The following is a 20,261-nucleotide window of genomic DNA, read 5'->3' as shown; positions in this document are numbered from 1 at the left end:
GCATTCGAGACCAGATAGTGTGAGGCCAGAAACTATGTTCTTAACCATTATACTGTGTTTCTTCTCTAGTCCTGTTTCAACAGGTCTGTCTTATCTCACGGGATCATGTGAGATTACTGGCACACAGTAGGGTAAACGTTATCTACTCTTAGTAGTGGTAGTAAATGCCATTATTCTATTATTTATTTTCACCTTTGGTCCAGCCAAGGACAGAAGAAAAATATTTTGGCTGAGAAAGACCTCCAAGGCCATCTGCAGTAAAATACATTAGAATACAGAAGTTCCATGAAAAGGGGAACTGTCTGCTTCGCCTATCATTGTATCCGAAGCAAGTAGTAGGTATCAATAAATATGCAGTGAATGAGGTAGGAATAAATTGAATGCATGGACAGGGTCCTGCAGACACAACTAAGGTAGTACCATCACCTCTCAAATGTAGCTAAACATAAAAGAGGTAAATTTACAAGGCTCTCAGAGGACAGTGTTAACTAGCCATTACTTAAGACAGCCTGGGGGCGCCTGGGTGGCTCAGTTGGTTAAGCATCCGACTTTGGCTCAGGTCATGATCTCGCGGTCCGTGAGTTCGAGCCCCGCGTCGGGCTCTGTGCTGACAGCTCAGAGCCTGGAGCCTGTTTCAGATTCTGTGTCTCCCTCTCTCTCTGACCCTCCCCCGTTCATGCTGTGTCTCTCTCTGTCTCAAAAATAAACGTTAAAAAAAATTGTTTTTAAATATAAATAAATAAATAAATAAATAAATAAATAAATAAAAGACAGCCTGGCTATCGAGAGGCAGTGCGGTATATAATGTCGTTCACTCATTTTAGGTGAATGAACAAACAAGGACACCTGGATTTTAATCCTGACTCTGCTACTGTAAGTTACCTAGGCTCTCAAGGTCTTGGATTATCCATCTGTAAAAGAGGAAGTAGAACTATATGATGATCATAAACAAAAATATCACATGTTCTTATTTCATAACAATCTGAATGGAAGCCTATTACCAAGTATTCAATAAACATTTGTCAATGAAGATCATCCCAAACTGACAGATGAGAAAACCAGAATTCAGAAGTAATTTGCTCAAGGTCACAGGGTTAGGACAGAATATGAACTATGGCCCAGATCTCCTTCTATACCAGCCTAACACTCATGCTTTCCAAGATCTTTTTTCAGTTCAGAAATCCCATGATATTGATCCTCTCTTCCAAGACCACTAAATCCGTAATGATTTAACCATCAAATAATATTGCCTGACATCATTACATTATGAGAGAGCAGGATCAGGAAAAAACAACCACCTGTATTTCTATAACGTTAACCTCGGGAATCAAAAAATCTGAAAAAAAACAATTAGAGCAAACCCCTTGTCCTTGCCCAGAATTGAGAGATCAGAAGTATTTAAATGATGATTTCATTTTAAACCATATGGTCTAAATTTCAGCAACGTGACTTTAAAAAAAAACAATAACAACCCTAATAACACAACGCTTCCCGAGAGAGTACAGCACATAACTTCTTTAATTTTATCATCAAAGTTGTGCCACTTGATTCAAAGTAGATTCACAAAGTTAAAATGTAAAGGTTGTCAGAGAATGTCTACTTTATTGTTTGATTTTTATTAACAAAACACATGCTTGATATTGAAACCTTGCATATAACTCCTTCCTGGTGCTGTCAAGTTACAAGGGGAAAAAAAAAATCTGGCATCACAGTCAACTTTCTAGATGGTTCATAACAGAAGAGTCAAGGTCAAACCGTTGAGTCTCTTTATCCTCCCACCTTGTAATTGAGAAGCAACTAACTGTGAGCTCAAAATACTCTATACAGGTACTCTCACAAATACAAGTATTAGCTGAAGGATCATACTCTGGCCCAGAGAAGTTCTGTGAAGGCAGGCTGACAAGAACAAGAACCAAAGGGTAAGTTGGGCAGATGCTCAGGCCACAACACTTCGGTGACACTCAAAAGAGCAGAAACTTTCACCTACTTTCTAGCAGTTTCGCCACGTATCGAATGAGAATCATCATCTCACCAGATGATTATACGAATCAAATAATATGAGGAATGAAAACAGTCTTGGCAATCTTGCAAAGAAGAAAGTCTCTTGTTATTACTATTTACTAAGTCTGGGCCCGGAAAGTCCCCTCGGCTTCTCGGCTATATGTTCCGCAAGACACTCTTAAAACGAACAGAATACTAATCTCTTCTTCAGATTCCAGGCCGGACAATCGTAGATGCAGCCGTGTAACAAGTCTCTGCTGCCGGAAGATGAGAAGTGAGGCCTTTCAGACACCGGGCCTAGTGGACTCAACAACGACCGCGCCCCCCAGTCACCTTGTCCTCACCTTGAGGAACGGAAAGAAACCCTACGAGAGGGGAGTGAAGTCCTCACAAAGGGGTGCCTCCACTCTTCACCTGGCCGCCGTTTCTGCGACCTACGCTTCCCACCGGGCGCTTCCCAGGGCTGGGAGAGCTGAGCCGGGGACGCCTTGACCTCGGGCGCGGGAGGAGCGGGCACCGGCGCTGGGCCCGCGGCCGGGACAGGTGCAGGAAAAGTCGGCGGGAGGTCGGGCCCGCCTCGCCTTGCCTCGCCCACAGCCGCAGGCACAGTAGGAGGTACCCCGCCCTCGTGAACCCAGAGGTCCCTGAGTTGGCTCACCTGCAGCCGGGTCACTAGTAGACTGTAAGGCGCCATTTTGTGCACTGACAAAGATCAGGTCGCAGGAAAATGGCGTACAATACTGCGTATTTAAAGCTTTCGGGAAGGGGCGTGGCTTGAAGAGAAACTCGCAACAGCGAAGGTGGGGCCTCTGTGGAGGTGCCAGAGCCCGGGGAGCGCAGTGGGCGGAGCTCCCGTTAGAGACGAAGGCCTGAAAGGAAAACAGCTGCAGAAAAACACTGGCGGCGGTAAATACTGGCCACAAAGATGTATTATGGAAGGACAAACTTCACTTGTCTCTTCCATCCATATCTGGGAAAGGCATTTTTTTCTCAAAACACTTTTACGTCCCTGCCAGGACCTGGCTCGCCAACTACGACGGAGACTCCTGTTTAACTGAAGCGTTTTGATCGCGCGAGAGCGGGCGGAACTTGGTGAAGCCTGGAGGACCAATCACAGCAACCGGGAGGCTGGAAAATGGAGGTTAAAGGGCGGACGGAAGTTCCTTAAACTTCCGGTGGCCGGCTGGTGTCGGAGTTATGGCCAAGCATCATCCGGATTTGATCTTTTGCCGCAAGCAGGCTGGTGTTGGTGAGGCGGCTTCTGGCCCCCGGGTGTCTGGGTGGGGATAGTATTAAGAGCCCGGGGGTCGGAGGTTCCCATCTCATCCTTAGGGTTTTGCCTCGGAGGCGCCACGTTTCCCGCCTCCCGGTCGGTAGCGTGAGAGCGCGCCGATTTGCCGCCTCTTCAAACGAGGGCGGGCGCGCGCGTGCTGGGAGCCAGAGGCGGACGGCCGAGGTGAGGTCAGGAGAAACTCAGATTGCCTAGGTCCTGGGAGCGGCCTCAGGAGGGTGTGGGTTTGCTTCGGATGGGAGCTTATGAGAGTAAGATGGTTAAGATCCCTCGGGACTCACTGCAGCCCTTGCTCGAAGATGTCTTTCCCCTCTTCGTCCAAGCCAATTCTAATTGTGCCGTCTTTGCCTTTGCAGCTATCGGAAGACTGTGTGAGAAATGTGAGTGGAACACGCCCTCCTGAACACCCCACTCCTCCCCCCTCACAGTTTGTGTAGAGCCAGCCAGTGGGCATTTCCAGCAGTGCCGCAAAGAGGGCTTTGAGTAGATGTGCCTGGAAGTATGTGAACAGTGAAAGCTAGGTTGCAACCGAAGGCCCGCTCCACCTCACCACTCTAATTCGCGCGTTTTTTTTTAATTTTTTTTTTTTAACGTTTATTCATTTTTGAGACAGAGAGAGACAGAGCATGAATGGGGGAGGGGCAGAGAGAGAGGGAGACACAGAATCGGAAGCAGGCTCCAGGCTCTGAGCAGTCGGCCCAGAGACCGACGCGGGGCTCGAACTCACAGACCGCGAGATCGTGACCTGAGTTGAAGTCGGAGCCTAACCGACTGAGCCACCCAGGCGCCCCTAATTCGCCCGTTTTAAACAGGGTTAGGTCTTGAGAAAAATCTTTGACTTTGGACAGGAGATCGCCCGACCCCGTCCCCACACACACATGGTTCTTTACCAGGAGTCATATAGACTTGCCGTCTACGAAATGATGTTCTAAGTTCCTTATATACTGGTTGGTGAATTTCTGTGTTGAGGGGATTGAGGTGGACACTGAGTTGTGAGTTGGCCAAAATAGAGGGTCCTAAAGTCACCCTCAGGTGGACACTAGTGTGTATCCCCACAGCAGGAGGAGGGCAGTAGACCTGAGGAGGTACTTGGAAGTGAGCATAATTCCATTCTCTCTTCTCACAGGTGATGGCAAGTGTGTGATCTGTGACTCCTACGTGCGTCCCTGCACTCTGGTGCGCATATGTGATGAGTGTAATTATGGCTCTTACCAAGGGCGCTGTGTGATCTGTGGAGGCCCTGGAGTTTCTGATGCCTATTACTGTAAGGAGTGCACCATCCAAGAGAAGGATGTGAGTGTATACCAAGATTTCCATCTGATCTTTGCTGCTTTTATTCAGTAACTCTTTGACAACGATGGCAAACACCTGTGGTCTGTTGAGATTACTATGTTGAGCTGGTCACATAAGTTATAATTTCATTAAGTTCTGGGAGCTGAGCTAGGTGTAGTCCAATAAAAGGCAGTTATTTTGCATCAAGGGCTAAAATGCAAAAGAAGCAAGTCTTTGTCAACGTCAGCAATTTGGAGAGCCCTCTATTCCTTTGATGTCTCTCTTTGATTATTCTTATTCAGAAACAACATCCTGCGCTTTGTGAGTCCTGGCACAGTACATAGTGTGTAATATACTCAGTAATTCTCTTTACTGTCATTAAAAATTGTTAGAGTGGATGTGGTGACAGTTGAATTTGGGACAACTCGTGTTGATTTCCACTTTAACTGGCTAAAGAATGCCTTTGGTTTGATATTACAGAATTGTCATTCAGTCTTGTGACATGTTTGCCCCTTGACATTGTGTGGTGGCAGTGGACATTCAATTTCTTTAGCCAAATGCTAGGATAGAGGGCTTGTAGATCTATACTAAAGGCAAGTTTTACTCTTTTTGTTTAGGTTGGAGGCAGAAGGCTTCTTAGGGGGCTGGGGGACTGTGCATCAGCTTGTTTTCTTCTTTTTACGGCACAGTAAAAAAGTGTGATAATAGTACCATTGAGCTAATAGAAGGTACCTGGATACCTAACTTAGGGTAAAGCAAAAGGTAACATGATTCTTAATGTTCACACGTGCAAAGAATAGGTAGTTATAGATGTCATTCATTTTTTTTTTTGAGAGAGAGACAGAGCAGGGGAGGGGCAGAGGGAGGGAGAGAAAATCTTAAGCAGGCTTCACACCTAGCTCCGAGCCAAACAGAGCTCCATCTCAAGACCGTGAGATCATGACCTGAGCTGAAATCGAAAGTCGAACACTAAACTGATAGAGCCACCAAAGCGCCCCTGTCATTCTTTATTCTTCACAACAACTTTGTTAAATAGGGATTGTTATTATCCCCATTTTACAGTCTCTAACTCAGACAATAAGTGACAAACACAGCCTATCTGACTAAACCCAGTGATGTCCCCATTATACCTTGTCGTCCTTTTGTAAGTCCTTCTGGTAGGATGTGCCTGTTTTGAGTAGAAACATCCAGCCTCCCCGGCAGTCTACATATTTGGATCCTGTCTACTCCCAGGAAGTGGAACATACCTGGCCAGATAAGACTGTTCCTTATATCATTATGTCTTCTGATTTTTTAGGGAGATGAGAAAGGTCATAGATAAAATACCAAAAATATAATTTCAGTTGGTGTCCTGTCCTAAACTGATTTGCATTTACCTTTGACTCTCAAAGCATATCCTATCGATCTGATGCACCAGCTAAGTCGCACTGCTTTAAAGAAAGGACCTATTTATCTTTTACCTGAGTTATTGGTACAGTGCTTGATATATATTATAAGCATCGTCCATGTTTTTGGTGGTTCCCCTGTAAGTCATTCATAGGAGTGCTCCGTGTCTGTATATAGTAGGTGTTTGGTAATTATTTGTAATTTATAAACAGTAAAACCATGGAAAGGCAACAGCAGTGAAGAGACAGTATGAACAGCTCTTTTTTTTTTTTTTTTTTTTTTTTTTTTTTTTTTTTGTTAATTTTTTTTTTTAACGTTTATTTATTTTTGAGACAGAGAGAGACAGAGCATGAACGGGGAAGGGTCAGAGAGAGGGAGACACAGAATCCGAAACAGGCTCCAGGCTCTGAGCTGTCAGCACAGAGCCCGACGCGGGGCTTGAACTCACAGACCGCGAGATCATGACCTGAGCCGAAGTCGGCCGCCCAACCGACTGAGCCACCCAGGCGCCCCTATGAACAGCTCTTAAACTAGCTACAGAGTCGTTAAGGACAACATTTTCCTGAACTTTTGCATTGTTGTAGCTAGAGTTCTTGTCTGGAATAAGCTTGTAACCAGAGTGCTTAATAAATGTTAATTACCGTCTGACTTATCTGCATGTGGTATGTTAACTGATCGATACCTTTGGATCCTCATGCTTCATTCTGTTCCTGAGGATTATTGTAGACATCACTTCGCCTACTTCATACTGTACAGGAATGTTCTGAGGATGCTTGAGATAGCGCCTAGCTTACATATACTCGGCAGTAGTTTCCTAGGAACACAAAGCAGTCCAGTGACATGATCCAGCCTTTCAGATCATTGTGTAGATAAGTGCCTAAGACTTTTTCCTATGCAGAAATCCTTCTGTAACCAAAGCAACCCCAGTTATTGTACTCCTCTTCCTGCTGTTTTCATAATTTATAAGGGAATTAGACCAGTAAACTAGACAGGTTCTTCTCACTTAGTTTTTCAGCTCCAAGAATAGGCAGGAGTTAGGGAGAATATCTGTGGGTACTGCTGCCAGAGGACTAATTTGTAGCTTCTTATAATATGGCATCATGCTGATCTGATCCCTGCTTAACCCTCGATTTCTTTGCTCCTTTTGCTTAACCATTTTCTTCAGCTTCCCCAACCAGAAGATAAGAATAGCTGGTAACATTTGTAGAGCTCCTCCTGTGTGCCCCAAACTATGCTAAACATTCTTTTCCAAAAGTTCTTCGTGATAAAAACAAGAAAAAGTAAGGCTTCCAGATGTTAAGCAACTTGGCCCAAGGTCACATGGCTAATCAATGGCAGATGTAGGACTAGAACCCAGGTTATCTGACTCCATGTTTCTCATGTTTTTTGTTTCAGTATTGCTCCCCTAAAGAGAAAAGTTAAAATTCAAATTATAATTTTTTTCCTAAGAAGAGAAGTAAGATTTTGTTGGCTGAGGATGAACTTTAAATCACAAACCCTGGTAAATATCGAAGATGCTTTCATCCCCTTTGAGAATGGATAGTCAAACTCAGAGCGTTCACTCAAACCACCTCACTGTATTACTCTTCTCAGTGTGGTTAAGGATCCCTCTCCCTCTCACTATTTCTACTATTCTCTGCTCCGCTTACTGAACAGCAGAGCCCATTAGACTGATTAAAAATACTTGTTATTTTTCAAAGTTAGTTTATAAATTTACTTCCTTACAACTTCTTAAACATGGGAAAGTTTTGGGTTTTTTGCCTCTGGGAAACCCTAGTAGTGAAAACACCACACTAAGAGACAGAAAGCCCATATTCACGTCTTTGCTACAAATGTGGATGACTTTGTGGAATCATCCAAAAAGGAAGTAATAATCCTTATCACCTCATGGATACATTTATTGAGAGATTGAAGGTCCTTCCGAAGGAAAACATGACGCTGTCGTTAAGGTCCCAAACCAATGTACAGTCTGCTTTTTACATGGTATTGACTAAACAGTTGTCAAAAGAGTGAACAGCATTTGGGGTGCCTGGCCAGCTCAGTTGGTAAAGCATGCAGACTTTTAATCTTGGAGTCCTGAGTTTGAGCTCCACGTTGGGCAGTAGAGCTTACTTAAAAACAAAAAAAACAAACAGGCACCTGCCTGGCTCAGTCAATAGAGCATGCGACTCTTGATCTTAGGGTTGTAAGTATGAGCCCCACATTGGGTGTAGAGATTACTTAAAAATAAAATCTAAAAATGGGGCACTTGGGTGGCTTGGTTGAGCATCCAGCTCTTGATTTCAGTTCAGGTCATGATCCTGGGGTCTGTGCTGAGCATGGAGCCTGCTTGGGATTCTCTCTCTCTCCCTCTTTGACCCTCGCCCCATTAAGTTTTTATTTTTTTATGGTTTTTTTTGTTTTTGTTTTTGTTTTTGTTTTTTTTGAATTTATTTTTGAGACAGAGTATGAGCAGGGGAGGGGCATAGAGAGAGAGAGGGAGACCCAGAATCTAAAGAAGGCTCCAGGCTCTGAATTGTCAGCACAGAGCCTGACACGGGGCCTGAACTCACGGACGGTGAGATTATGACCGGAGCTGAAGTCGGACGCCCAACCGACTGAGCCACCCAGGCGCCCCAAGATTTTTAATGAAATTTTAGAAATTAAATGGCCATAAGACGTATTTACAATTCAAGCTACAGCTGCCTAAAATTAAAAGTTCCCTATGCTAGGAATGGGGAAATCTGCCAATCCTCTGGAAGGGCTGAAAAAGGATGAAATTTTTAGTATTTAGACATGCGGTTGCTAAAAGAGCTACTGGCAGACTTTTGCAGGTATTTTTAAAATACCATCTAGTGGGGCGCCTGGGTGGCTCAGGGTTAAGCGGCCGACTTCGGCTCAGGTCATGATCTCGCGGTCCGTGAGTTCCAGCCCCGCGTCGGGCTCTGTGCTGACAGCTCAGAGCCTGGAGCCCATTTCAGATTCTGTGTCTCCCTCTCTCTGACCCTCCCCCGTTCATGCTCTGTCTCTCTCTGTCTCAAAAATAAATAAACGTTAAAAAAAAAAAAAATTAAAAGAATAAAATAAAATAAATTAAAAAAATAAAAAAAAAAATACCTTCTAGCTCAGCTCACAAATACTTGTAGGAGCACCTGGGTGGCTCAGTCAGGTAAGCATCCAACTTTGGCTCAGGTCATGATCTCACAGTTCGTGAGTTCAAGCCCCACATCAAGCCTGCTACTGTCAGCCTGTCAGCGCAGAGCCCACTTCAGATCCTCTGTCCCCCTCTCTCTGCTCCTCCCCTGCTTGTGCGCTTCCAAAAATAAATATTTTATACACACACACACACACACACACACAAAACAAATACTGTTTCAATCTCTAAGGTTTCTTACCAGTCCTTCCATCTTCCTCTTCATGCTGTTCATTCACAGCATACTCAGCAAAAGCCAGCCAGTTACAGAGAGCACATCCTCATCTCGCACAACATTTAGACTCTTGGGAGATGTATAGAAAATAAAAGGCAGGAGTGCTTAGGCATCAAAACAGGAAACCTGTGGGTCTGTGAAGAGAAGTCCATAAAAATCAAAGATCTCAATCTAGTACATTGGTTTTCCAACTTTTATTAAATTTTTTTTTAAGGTTTTGTTTTGAGAGAGAGAGACGGCGTGAGCAAGGGAGGGGCAGAGAGTGAGGAAGAGAGAGAATCCTAAGCAGGCTCGGCACTGTCAGCACAGAGCCCGATGCGGGGCTCGAACCTACATATCCTAAGATTATGACCTGAGCTGAAGTAGGACCCTCAACCAACTGAGCCACCCATGCGCCCCTCCAACTTTTTTAATACATACAGTCCTATCTTCTAAAAGTATCTTACACAGGGGTGCCTAGCTGGCTCAGTCGGTAGAGCATACAACTCTTGATAGCAGGGTTGTAAGTTTGAGCCCCACATTGGATATAAAGATTACTTAAAAATAAAAAAAAATCTTTTTAAGTATCCTACACAGAAGCCTAGAGAGAGAGAGAGAGAGAGAGAGAGAGAGTGTGTGTGTGTGTGTGTGTGTGTGTGTGTGTGTGTGTTAGGTTGAACCATAGAGAAATTGTTGATAGTTGTTTTTGGCAGTTTCTTGGGATTTATCAAGGGCTGATTATATACTTAGTAACTTACCAAAACTCAGGTGGCCTGGCTCCAGAGCCTACTATCTTGACCTAAACTACGAGTGAGCATGGAGCTACCCAGTTTGGAGGATGGATTCTTAGATCACCTCTCAGGATTCTCTGGGGCTGTCTGTAGTTTGTAAACATTGACCTGCTCTGGCCCACTTATTTTACAGTTGGGGAATACAACTCCAAAGAGAAGTGACTTGCCCACAGTCCTGCAGATCATTTAGGCACAGTAAGCCTAACCAGGCTGTCGTCATAGCATCTCTAAAGATAGCTTAGAGCACTGTCCCATGTAATACCAGACCTTCAGCCGTGAGGGGCAGCTGTTCCTTCATTTGTACCAGGACTTTGAATCCGGATTACATAGCTTGAGTTCACCTAGGGAACTGTTGGTGGGGCTGAGCCCCCTCCCAGGCTCCCTCAGCACACAAGCTACTCAGATGATAGTTTTGTTGTTGTTTAATTTTTTTTAATGTTTATTTTGAGAGACAGAGCATGAGCAGGGAAGGGGCAGAGAGAGAAGGAAACTTCGACCTGAGCCGAAGTCAGAGGCTTAACCGACTGAGCCACCCAGGCACCCCCAGATGGTAGTTCTTAAGGGTAATATATGCTACGTAGTTTTTAGAAAGTAATCAGATGTTAGTGTTGCCTTTGCATGTTTAGAGTTTTGTTTTTTTTTTTTAGTGTTTGTTTATTTTGAGAGGACGGAGGGGCAGAAAGAGAATCCCAAGCAGGCTCTTAGCCGTCAGCACGGAACCCAGTGCAGAGCTCAGTCCCATGAACCACAAGATCATGACCTGAGCTGAGATCAAGAGTCAGATGCTTTAACTGAGCTACCCAGGCGCCCCTAGAGGTTTTTGTACAATATTATATCGATCCCCCAAAAGAGAAATCAACTAAATTAGAAATGAGATGTCTAAGGGCTTGATTAATTCATTCATTCTAAAGCCCATCGTCACAGGGAGCAACCTCCTTTAACGTAGGTGTTTAATAAAATCAGACCTGTGAAGGTTTTCTCTAATAACGCCTCCCCCAGTTTTCTTACCCATCATCCCAGATCAACTGATGGAGTCCTCATTTCTGCAGAACACAGCTTCCCGGAGGCTTCACTGAAACCACTCAAGCTCACAAAATGGCCAGGGGAACATGTCATTACAAATCAGATTATAGACCTTCAACAGCCATCTCTAGCACAGGAACACTCTTCCCCCAAGACCATGTGTCAAATTCAGTGAATTCATAAGGACACATCAAGCCCAATTTTCTCCTACTGTATTTAACATGTAAAGTACTATTTCCTCAAGCCTTCAGGTTTTTTTTTTTCCTTGGTGGTATTCTTCCCTTTCTTGAGCTAGGGGAGGAGAGCTAGAGAGCTCGATCTGTAGATGATTAATACTGTGTCTTCTCACTTGAAGAAAACCCTTTGGATATCTTAAGAGTTAAATTCTACCTCAGCTGTATCAGATTAGCAACAGAAGTGGGCTGAGAATCCAACATTCTTTTTTTTAATGTTTATTTTTGAGAGAGGGAGATACAGAATCCAAAGCAGGCTCCACGCTCCCTGAGAGTCCAATATTGTAAGTGCAGGCCACCCTAAGTAGAGAGTGGACAGGCCCTGGGCACATTTTAGATGCTTAATAAATTCTTGATGATAGATTGAATAGGATAACTGAACAGGTAAGGTAAATGGCTAAACCTATTGATCAAAAAGGTTCAGTTCAGACTCAAAGACTTTTAACAACTTCTCTATTCTGTTTTCCAGAGAGATGGCTGCCCAAAGATTGTCAATTTGGGGAGCTCTAAGACAGATCTCTTCTATGAACGCAAAAAATACGGCTTCAAGAAGAGGTGATCGGTGGGTGGCCTTTTCCTCCCACCAAGCTGCTGCAGCTGCCAGAAAAGACACCTACTACCACCAGCAGAGAGTGAGCAGAGCACAGAGCACCACCCGAGTGCCTGTTAGTACACTGGCACCTCTGCACCTCTCCTCTTACCCAGACACGTGGTGGGAATGGGAAAGAAATCTTCACAGAGCACTCTGGCAGACGATAGCAGAGAAAAATTGATAGATTGGTCCGTGATTTTTCTTGAACTCGAGAAACAAGCCTCTGGTTTCCAAATTGATATCTTGTCTCTACACCAAGAGCTTCTGAAACAGGAATCGCATCATTTCAGTCTTTTGTTTGAGGAATTGCCCACGAAGCTAGCGCAGTGAGGAGCCTGTTCTGGGCAGCAGCTCTGATGGCAGCTGCCGTTGATGAGGCATCTGCAGTGTGGTGGGGAGCTCTCACCACAATCCGTGTGGGCATTTAATCTTGTAACGCTTAGCAGGTGGTGCCTGTTCATGTTATTCTTCTAAGAACTTGGAAACCCTTTCTGTTGCTGTTGTATTAATAAAACAGGTGTTTCTTTTCTGGTATTCAGTCACAGTCCCAATTTGACTCTAGGAATTTATTTTAGTCACCTAGGAATTTGTAGTTCAGGGTAGATGCATGGGAACAAGCACCTTGTTCTCTTATTACTACCAGAAGGGATTCTAAACCATTGACTCCTTTCATTATAGGCAAATCAAAGTTGTTTTTAGAAACTTATTTTTCTTCCTGTTTAACTTGAACTGAAGAAATGGCTTCCAACAAAATGTGTTCAAGTTGATAAGTTCAGAGAACTGAACAGGGTTGATTTATTTCATAAAGTGCACATATACTCACATCAAGGATATGTTTCCTTTTTTTTTAAGTAAATAAACAGAATAAGGGGAAATTCAGACGCATCCTTCACCCTAACATGACTAGAGGTGTTTCTGCCTGCTAGAGGTGATCAGCAGGTTATCCTAAAGAGGCGCAATCACTGGGGCACCTGGATGGCTCAGTCAGTTAAGCATTTGACTTCAGCTCTCATCTTGATTTCATGGTTTGTGAGTTCAAGCCCTGTGTCTGGCTCTCTGCTGTCAGCACAGAGCCTACTTCCAATCCTCTGCCCCTGCCTCTCCCCTCTCCTCACACTCAAAACCTTTAAAAAAAAAATGAAGGTCGGGCGCCTGGGTGGCGCAGTCGGTTAAGCGTCCGACTTCAGCCAGGTCACGATCTCACGGTCCGTGAGTTCGAGCCCCGCGTCGGGCTCTGGGCTGATGGCTCGGAGCCTGGAGCCTGTTTCCGATTCTGTGTCTCCCTCTCTCTCTGTCCCTCCCCCGTTCATGCTCTGTCTCTCTCTGTCCCAAAAATAAAATAAACGTTGAAAAAAAAAAAAAAAATTTAAAAAAAAAAAAAAAATGAAGGCACAATCATAATCTGAGACTTCCAGTCAAGTGGTCTTTGATGCCATGGATTTGAATTTTTAATGTTTTCTTCACTTCTGAGAGAGAGCATGAGCAGGGGAGGGGCGGAGAAAGAGGGAAATAGACAATCTGAAGCAGGCTCCAGGCTCAGCTGTCAGTACAGAGCCCAACACGGGCCTCAAACTCACTAGCCATGAGATAACGACCTGAACCAAAGTCAGATGCTTAACCAACTGAGCCACCCAGGCACCCCTGACACCATGGATTTGAAACTGGTTTTGAGTCCTTAGGAATGCAGGGGCTTCGCCCAAAGTTACACTGAAATTTAGTGGCAAAGACAAGGAAAGATATGATAGTCTCCTGACTACTTGTCAGAGCTTTGATTTAGATCAACAAAACTCTTGATTAGGGGCGCCTGGGTGGCGTAGTCGGTTAAGCGTCCGACTTCAGCCAGGTCACGATCTCGCGGTCCGTGAGTTCGAGCCCCGCGTCAGGCTCTGGGCTGATGGCTCGGAGCCTGGAGCCTGTTTCCGATTCTGTGTCTCCCTCTCTCTCTGCCCCTCCCCTGTTCATGCTCTGTCTCTCTCTGTCCCAAAAATAAAAAACGTTGAAAAAAAAAAATTAAAAAAAAAAATAAAAAAAAAAAACTCTTGATTAATTGTGATCTATCAAGGGTCAAAAATTGAATTAAAATATAATCTCTACTTTCAGAGAATTTAATAAAGGAAGCTGCCAGAAACAGTTTAGAATAACCCAGAGAGGGTGCACAAAGGAAGGGTCCTTGGCCTAGGTTGGGGGCACCTCAGGGGTAATAATCTTGAAGGGTTTCCCCATCTCCTCCTGCCACTCTGTTCACACTCCAGCCCCTGGGCCTCCTTTCAGTTCCTCTGCTGGTTTCCTTCCTGCCTCTGCTTTTTACCTATTAAGCTTCCTAATGCTCAGTCCCCCTTTTGCTCAGATGTTACACATCCTTCAGACCTTAGATAATATTTCCTCAAAAGATGCCTCCCGACCCCCAATCTAAATCCGTTCCTCTTGTTAATATGCCCACATAGCACCCTATCATTATGATTACAGTGTCTAGTAATTATTGACAGTCCTTTAGGCTGGTTCCCTGATGGCAGTAACCAAGTCTGTCTGGCTCAGCAGGTAGCAGGTACTCAGTATTAAATGAATAATCAAAGTTAAACCAGATGATAAACTGGGCTTTGAAGGATATGTTGGAACTTAACAGACAAAGGGGGTGGGGTCCGTGGATATGTACATCTGTATTGGCGAAACAATCTGAATGGGCAGTGTGTTTGGGGAGCTCTCTGAGCAGTTCTGAAGCATAATTGGGGGGGATTACGGTGTGTCAACATTGTAGAGACTAGATCATTTTCAGATTAGAATGTGTATTGATTCTATAGTCACTTTAGTTTTAATGTGTAATAGAAGTTAAAAATACTTTGGATAGGGGCGCCTGGGTGGCTCAGTCAGCTAAGCGTCCGACTTCGGCTCAGGTCATGATCTCCCAGTTCGTGAGTTCGAGCCCCGCGTCCGGCTCTGGGCTGATGGCTCGGAGCCTGGAGCCTGCTTCAGATTCTGTGTCTCCCTCTCTCTCTGCTCCTCCCCTGCTCACGCTCGGTCTCTCTCTCCTTCAAAAATAAATAAAAATATTTTTTAAAAAAATATTTTGGATAAAAACAAACCAACCTTTTAAACTTGCTTATTAACCACTCTGGTCCACGTAACATCTTGCATCTACAAATGTATCAAAAGCTACTTAATTTGAGTAAAACACCACTTGAACTGTGCTCCTTCAGCCTCAGCAAGTGTGCCTCTGAGAGGTATGGCAAGCAAGTTTACAATTAACACCCAAAGGATTTCAAGGGCATACCCCCTCCATGCTCCACTGCTGAATGGAGCAAGTTCAACCTTAGCCCAGTGAATTCTGCTGAACTCTGTTCCTCTGTCACCTAGTTCCATAATCCCATGCTTGGTTTGTTTCCTCTCAGAGGCCAAGAGAACAATACAATTAATGAGTTAAGAACACCAGAGATAAAGTAAATGGCCCTGGAGCTGGAATCCTTAAATTACTGTCTATTTTGGACTTAATTAAGTCCTTTTCAATTAAAAAAAGTTTTTAGTTTATTTATTTATTTTGCAAAAGAGACAGTCAGAGACAGAGAATCCCAAACAGGCTCCGTGCTGTCAGCACGGAGCCCCATGCAGGGCTCAATCCTATGAACTGCAAAATCATGACCTGAGCTGAAATCAAGTTATCAGACGCTTAACCGACTGAACCACCGAGGCGCCCCTAAATCCTTTTCAGTTTTAAAAATTAGGATAATAGCTAGCACCAAATTCTCTGTTGGGAAAGCATCACTTACAGGAAAGCATCACTTACAAACTGAATTTTAACCTCTAACAACATAGAGTTCTGTGGCGAGAACTAGAAAATGATCTCAGCCAACTGTGTATGTCCACAAAGAATCAAAATGGTCTTAAAAATTAAGTGTTTCTCTCCATCGTTAAATAAGTACTAACTAAAAAATAGATCAATAAATAAGCATTGCCTACATAGTTCTGGTTGAAATAATAGAACTCATCATGGTCAGCCTGAGAAAGTGGTGCCCTTTCCTGGATTTATGAGCATTACTATTATCTATTCAGTATTTGATATTCATTCCAGGCTCTAGAAAGGATGGGTGTCTTCCAGTTTCTCAAGTACACTGTACACACATGGTAATTTAATCACCTTTAAACATTGCACTTATTACATGTGCTCTTACTTAAAAAAAAAAAAAAGTGTAATTAGAAATAGGTGGGCTTTATAATTAGACCTGTATTTGAATTGTGCTCTGCTCTTGACTTCTGGTGAGTCATTTAACCTCTATTTGCTTCTTTTTTCTTTTTAAATTTTGTTTTTTTAACGTTTATTTATTTTTGAGACAGAGAGAGACAGAGCATGAACGGGGGAGGGTCAGAGAGAGAGGGAGACACAGAATCCAAAGCAGGCTCCAGGCTCTGCACTGTCAGCACAGAGCCCGACGCGGGGCTCGAACTCATGGACAGCGAGATCATGACCTGAGGCAAAGTCGGCCGCCCAACCGACTGAGCCACCCAGGTGCCCCTATTTGCTTCTTTTTTCTTATCTGTTAAATAAGGACAATAATGCCTACCTCTTCGGGTTGTAAGGATGAAATTTGACCTTGTAAGTTCCTTACCCTTACCGGGAAGTCTTTATATAAATGGTAAGTCTCTTACAGTGGGATCCTACTTTTTCATCGATAAACATTTAAGTCTTGACACGGAAGGACCTCAAAATGGTTCCCTCTTCCCCACCCCCAAGATTTTCCTCTATTTGCTTCTCTCTGTGCGCTTCATCAGGCAGTTAAAGGAACATTCCTTGCACATATCCTGTCTTCTTGACTCTGTATTTCCTTTGTTCAAAATACCTTTCCACGTTCACATTAGCCATCCAACTGGGTACCTCTTCCTTCTAAGCTCCTGGCATCTCATGAATGCTTCCAGATACACCATACCCCACAACAATCTCTCCCACTTGGACTATTCATGCCTACTATATACATAGAAAAGTTTCATGAAGCGTTTACTGTGTAAACACGCTCCAATATTTTCATTTTATTCTATTCTATTCTAAAACTTCTGCCTGAAACCCACTAAACCAAGTGATTGTATGACCGTACTAATGGATCGTGAATCGCAATCCAGAAGTTCACAACAATGAACTAGGTAAAATCCTTGAACTCCTTTTGCCTCTCCCTCCACTGCAGGGCAATCACTCAATTATTTATTACATTGAACTGAAAAATGGGTCACAAATTCAAGAGTCTGAGTAAGCAATATAATTGATTGAAAAAAGAGGGGTGTGAGAAGAATAGCCCAAACAGGGTGATAAATGATTTATGACCCTTGGCCTCAGTGTGGGGAATCTGGGGGGAGACCAGAGAACACAGGACGCGTCTAAAGGAGATAGCTGCTATTCAACTCTGGACAATTTCCACCTGGAATGCCCAGATCCTTTGAATTTAGGACAAATGGCAAATTAAAAAATCTTTGTGCCATCTCCCAATTTTTAAATGTCAACTCATTTTATAATTTTTTTAATGTTTATTTTTGAGAGAGAGAAAGAGGGAAAGACAGAGCAAACGGGGGAGGGGCAGAGAGGGAGGGAGACACAGAATCTGAAACAGGATCCAGGCTCTGTACCTACGAACCTGGAGATCATGACCTGAGCTGAAGTTAGACCCTTAACTGACTGAGCCACCCAGGCGCCCGTTAAATGTCAACTCATTTTAAAAATTTTAATGTGTCAGTATACACCAAGACAATATATCCACCAGATGTGGACCTTGGCCTGCCAATTAGCAGCTTCTAAATTAAGAAGATTAACTTCAGTATGTTAACTATACTGGAAATAAAAAAGAAAAAGTTTCCAGGGAATCAAACTGAACTGTCTACATTTCAGAAAAACTGTGTCACTCTATTCTGACCTGCAGGTTTTTAGTTGTAGTTTGAAGCTAGGTATAAAGGTGAAAGATTATTTGCCTTGATAGAAATTTTCTTGCCTTAAGAAAAGGATTCCAATTCCCATCTTTTCCCAGCTATTTGGTTGCTCATCAACTCCATCCGGAGTGGCCTGTTACCACCAAGACTAAAATGTTACTTTCTTTGAACTCTGAATTTTTAGTGTCTTAGCAAAGGCCGGGTTTGTTCACTCACATATTGGTGGTGAATAAATAGCAAATCATTTTGTCCTGCATCCAATCACTTCTCCAAAGTCAGTTTTGTTGTGGTTGTCTTTGTTCCTGCCCAGCTGGAGCAGTGGATCTGAAAAATCAAATTGAGGAAATATTTTCTTAGGTAACATAAAAGTAACTACAAAATTTCTCACCCTAGCATGTGTGTACGAGAGAGTGACTCACCCCTGAGAGTTAATTGGGGTTAATTATTAACCAGCCTGACTTGCCAAGGCAACAAAACATCTGGTATAACTTGCTTACTCTCAGACAGGGGGGTTGCTTCTGAAGCTCACCATTTTGAAACCATGGTGTGTACCTTGCAACGTATGATTATTCAAAATGGGAGGGGACTGTGGAATGCTTGAGTAGGAATTAAGCTCACAATTAAGCCCTGGCAAGATGAAATCACACGTTGAGGAGAGAAAAAAGTCCTTCTCTCCTCCAACTCACACGACAAATGGAGCCATCAGCAGTAAAGAATGGTGATTACCTTTTGCTCCTCTATTTTATTTCTTCCTATTTATATGCCAACCCTTTTTACCCAGGGCTCTCAATTGCCAAGGAGGCTGGATTTCTCAGCTTTGTTCAGTTAAATTGCTCAGGCCTGGTGTGTTTCCAGCACTGCAGGGGAGATTAGAATAAAAGCTGGAACACGCAGAAATGTAACGCCTTCTGTCCAGGGATTCACTGTGCCCTTCCTCAGCCTGCACTTAATGTTAGGAGACGTCTACCTTTAATCTGTTAATATGGACTCCATCTCTCCTTTCTGAGATTCCCTAGGACAGTTCATTTCAGCTCACCCTAACCTTTTTTTCTCTTCATTCTGTATAGTAGGGTTTCTTGTTGGGGAATGCACATCTAACTGTGAACAGGATATGTAGGATGCAATTTGGCCTGAACAGTTACCTTTAATGTTTATTTATTTTTGAGAGAGAGAGAGAGACACACACACAGAGCGTGAGCAGGAGAGGGACAGAAAGAGAAGGAGACACAGAATCCGAAGCAGGCTGCAGGCTCTGAACTGTCAGCACAGAGACCAACGCAGGGCTCCAACTCACAAATGTGAGATCATGACCTGAGCCAAAGTCAGAGGCTTAACTCACTGAGCCACCTAGGTCCCCCCTGAACAGTTACCTCTAAATTAAGTATACCAACTATTTGAGCCAAGCTTTATACACTGTATCATATTTAATCTCCACACGATCAAGCAGGTTTGATGATGTAAAGAGACTTGCTGCCATTAAATCAAGTTTAACATGGTTGCTGGACAGACAGAACTGGGATTCAAACCCACCTATTTCCAAGGTTGCCTCTAATGAATAACTTCAAATACCAGCATCCTTTGCAATGCCTCACCGCGCAAACGCACACTGTCCCCTTGGGTCGAGCGCCTCGGTTCTTGGCCCGCATTCTTAATCCTAGCTGTTGGAAAGGAAACCCAATCAGATACCGCCTCTCCCTGCTCCCCGACCAATCGGAAGGCTGTTGCTAACACACCCGTTATATTTTTAGCTCTTCAGTGCTCTGGAACCCTGTGGGTCCGGCGGGTCTCTCTGCTCGCGTGGAACACGCTAGGGGAGAGCGAGGGAGGAGTGGGAAGAGATGGGGAGGGAGGGAGGTGGAGAGAGAGGAAAAAGGGGAGGAGTGGAGTAGGGCAAAACGGAGGGGGGCGTATATGTGACGCTCTGCCACTCGCTGACGCACGAGGCAAGTAGTCCCTGGAGGTGCCCCAGGGGCTGAAGCGCTGGCGGGGGGGGGGGGGAGGGGATGGGCGATTTCGGGCTCAGGCTCCCTCCCGCCTCCCTGTCCCCTTGGAGTTTGCCCTCCAGTCCGGCGTTTTCCTGCTGCAGTCAAGGAAAGCGATTTTAACCCCCCACGCTGCCTTGGTCTCTGCCCTTGCCAAAAAAAAGTGATCAAGGAACAAACAAATGCAAACTGTTCGTAGCTGGAAACTTTTGGATTCCGCCACCCCACGTGGGTTCGGTGACTGCCGTTGGGCTGGAACCGTCTCGAATGAGAATAAAGGTTGGGGGGAGGGGAGAAAATTGGGGAATGGGCGATTGGGGAGAAGACAACGCACAAGCTTCCAGAGGCCCCGGATCTCGCCACCTGGCAGTCCAGCCCGCCTGTGACCTCACCTGGGCACAGC

At 44.3% G+C, this 20,261-nt stretch overlaps 2 protein-coding genes and 1 long non-coding RNA gene across 5 annotated transcripts in view; 1 reads left to right on the top strand and 2 right to left on the bottom strand.

Annotated features, from left to right (window-relative positions):
* The window catches only part of ACO2 (aconitase 2), a 56,671-nt gene extending 53,881 nt beyond the window's left edge, over positions 1 to 2,790 (bottom strand). For both annotated transcript variants that reach the window (XM_060656232.3, XM_060656233.3), the window contains exon 1: positions 2,660 to 2,790. In XM_060656232.3, coding sequence (XP_060512215.1) covers positions 2,660 to 2,695 — 36 coding nt within the window. In that variant the 5' untranslated portion in view covers positions 2,696 to 2,790. The remainder of the gene's footprint in view (positions 1 to 2,659) is intronic.
* Positions 2,791 to 3,147: 357 nt separating this feature from the next.
* On the top strand, positions 3,148 to 12,509 carry PHF5A (PHD finger protein 5A). The gene is made up of 4 exons (XM_060656248.3): positions 3,148 to 3,250; positions 3,649 to 3,672; positions 4,419 to 4,585; positions 11,853 to 12,509. Exons 1-4 carry the CDS (start codon positions 3,199 to 3,201, stop codon positions 11,940 to 11,942), a joined length of 333 nt encoding a protein of 110 aa, XP_060512231.1. The 5' UTR covers positions 3,148 to 3,198; the 3' UTR covers positions 11,943 to 12,509.
* LOC132693677 (uncharacterized) lies at positions 6,578 to 19,979 on the bottom strand. 2 transcript variants are annotated; one of them, XR_009616922.3, is made up of 5 exons: positions 19,610 to 19,979; positions 19,407 to 19,534; positions 18,093 to 18,200; positions 9,325 to 9,426; positions 6,578 to 6,764 (listed from the first exon to the last, which is right to left on the bottom strand). It is a non-coding gene; the product is annotated as an uncharacterized LOC132693677 (long non-coding RNA). The 2 variants fall into 2 exon arrangements; XR_013556626.2 differs by lacking the exon at positions 6,578 to 6,764 and having other exon boundaries at positions 9,042 to 9,426.
* Positions 19,980 to 20,261: the final 282 nt, after the last annotated feature.

This window comes from Panthera onca, chromosome B4, assembly GCF_046562875.1.
Source record: "Panthera onca isolate mPanOnc1 chromosome B4, mPanOnc1 haplotype 2, whole genome shotgun sequence".
NCBI lineage: Eukaryota > Metazoa > Chordata > Mammalia > Carnivora > Felidae > Panthera > Panthera onca.
Note: the sequence above shows the minus strand (reverse complement) of the source record. Positions and strands in the feature narration are given on the sequence as shown.

Coding starts and splice junctions, on each gene's coding strand:
- PHF5A (XM_060656248.3), top strand. CDS start 3,199: ATGGCCAAGCATCATCCGGATTTGATCTTTTGCCGCAAGCAGGCTGGT. Junction 3,673..4,418: donor CGGAAGACTGTGTGAGAAAT/GTGAGTGGAACA, acceptor CTCTTCTCACAG/GTGATGGCAAGTGTGTGATC. Junction 4,586..11,852: donor GCACCATCCAAGAGAAGGAT/GTGAGTGTATAC, acceptor TCTGTTTTCCAG/AGAGATGGCTGCCCAAAGAT.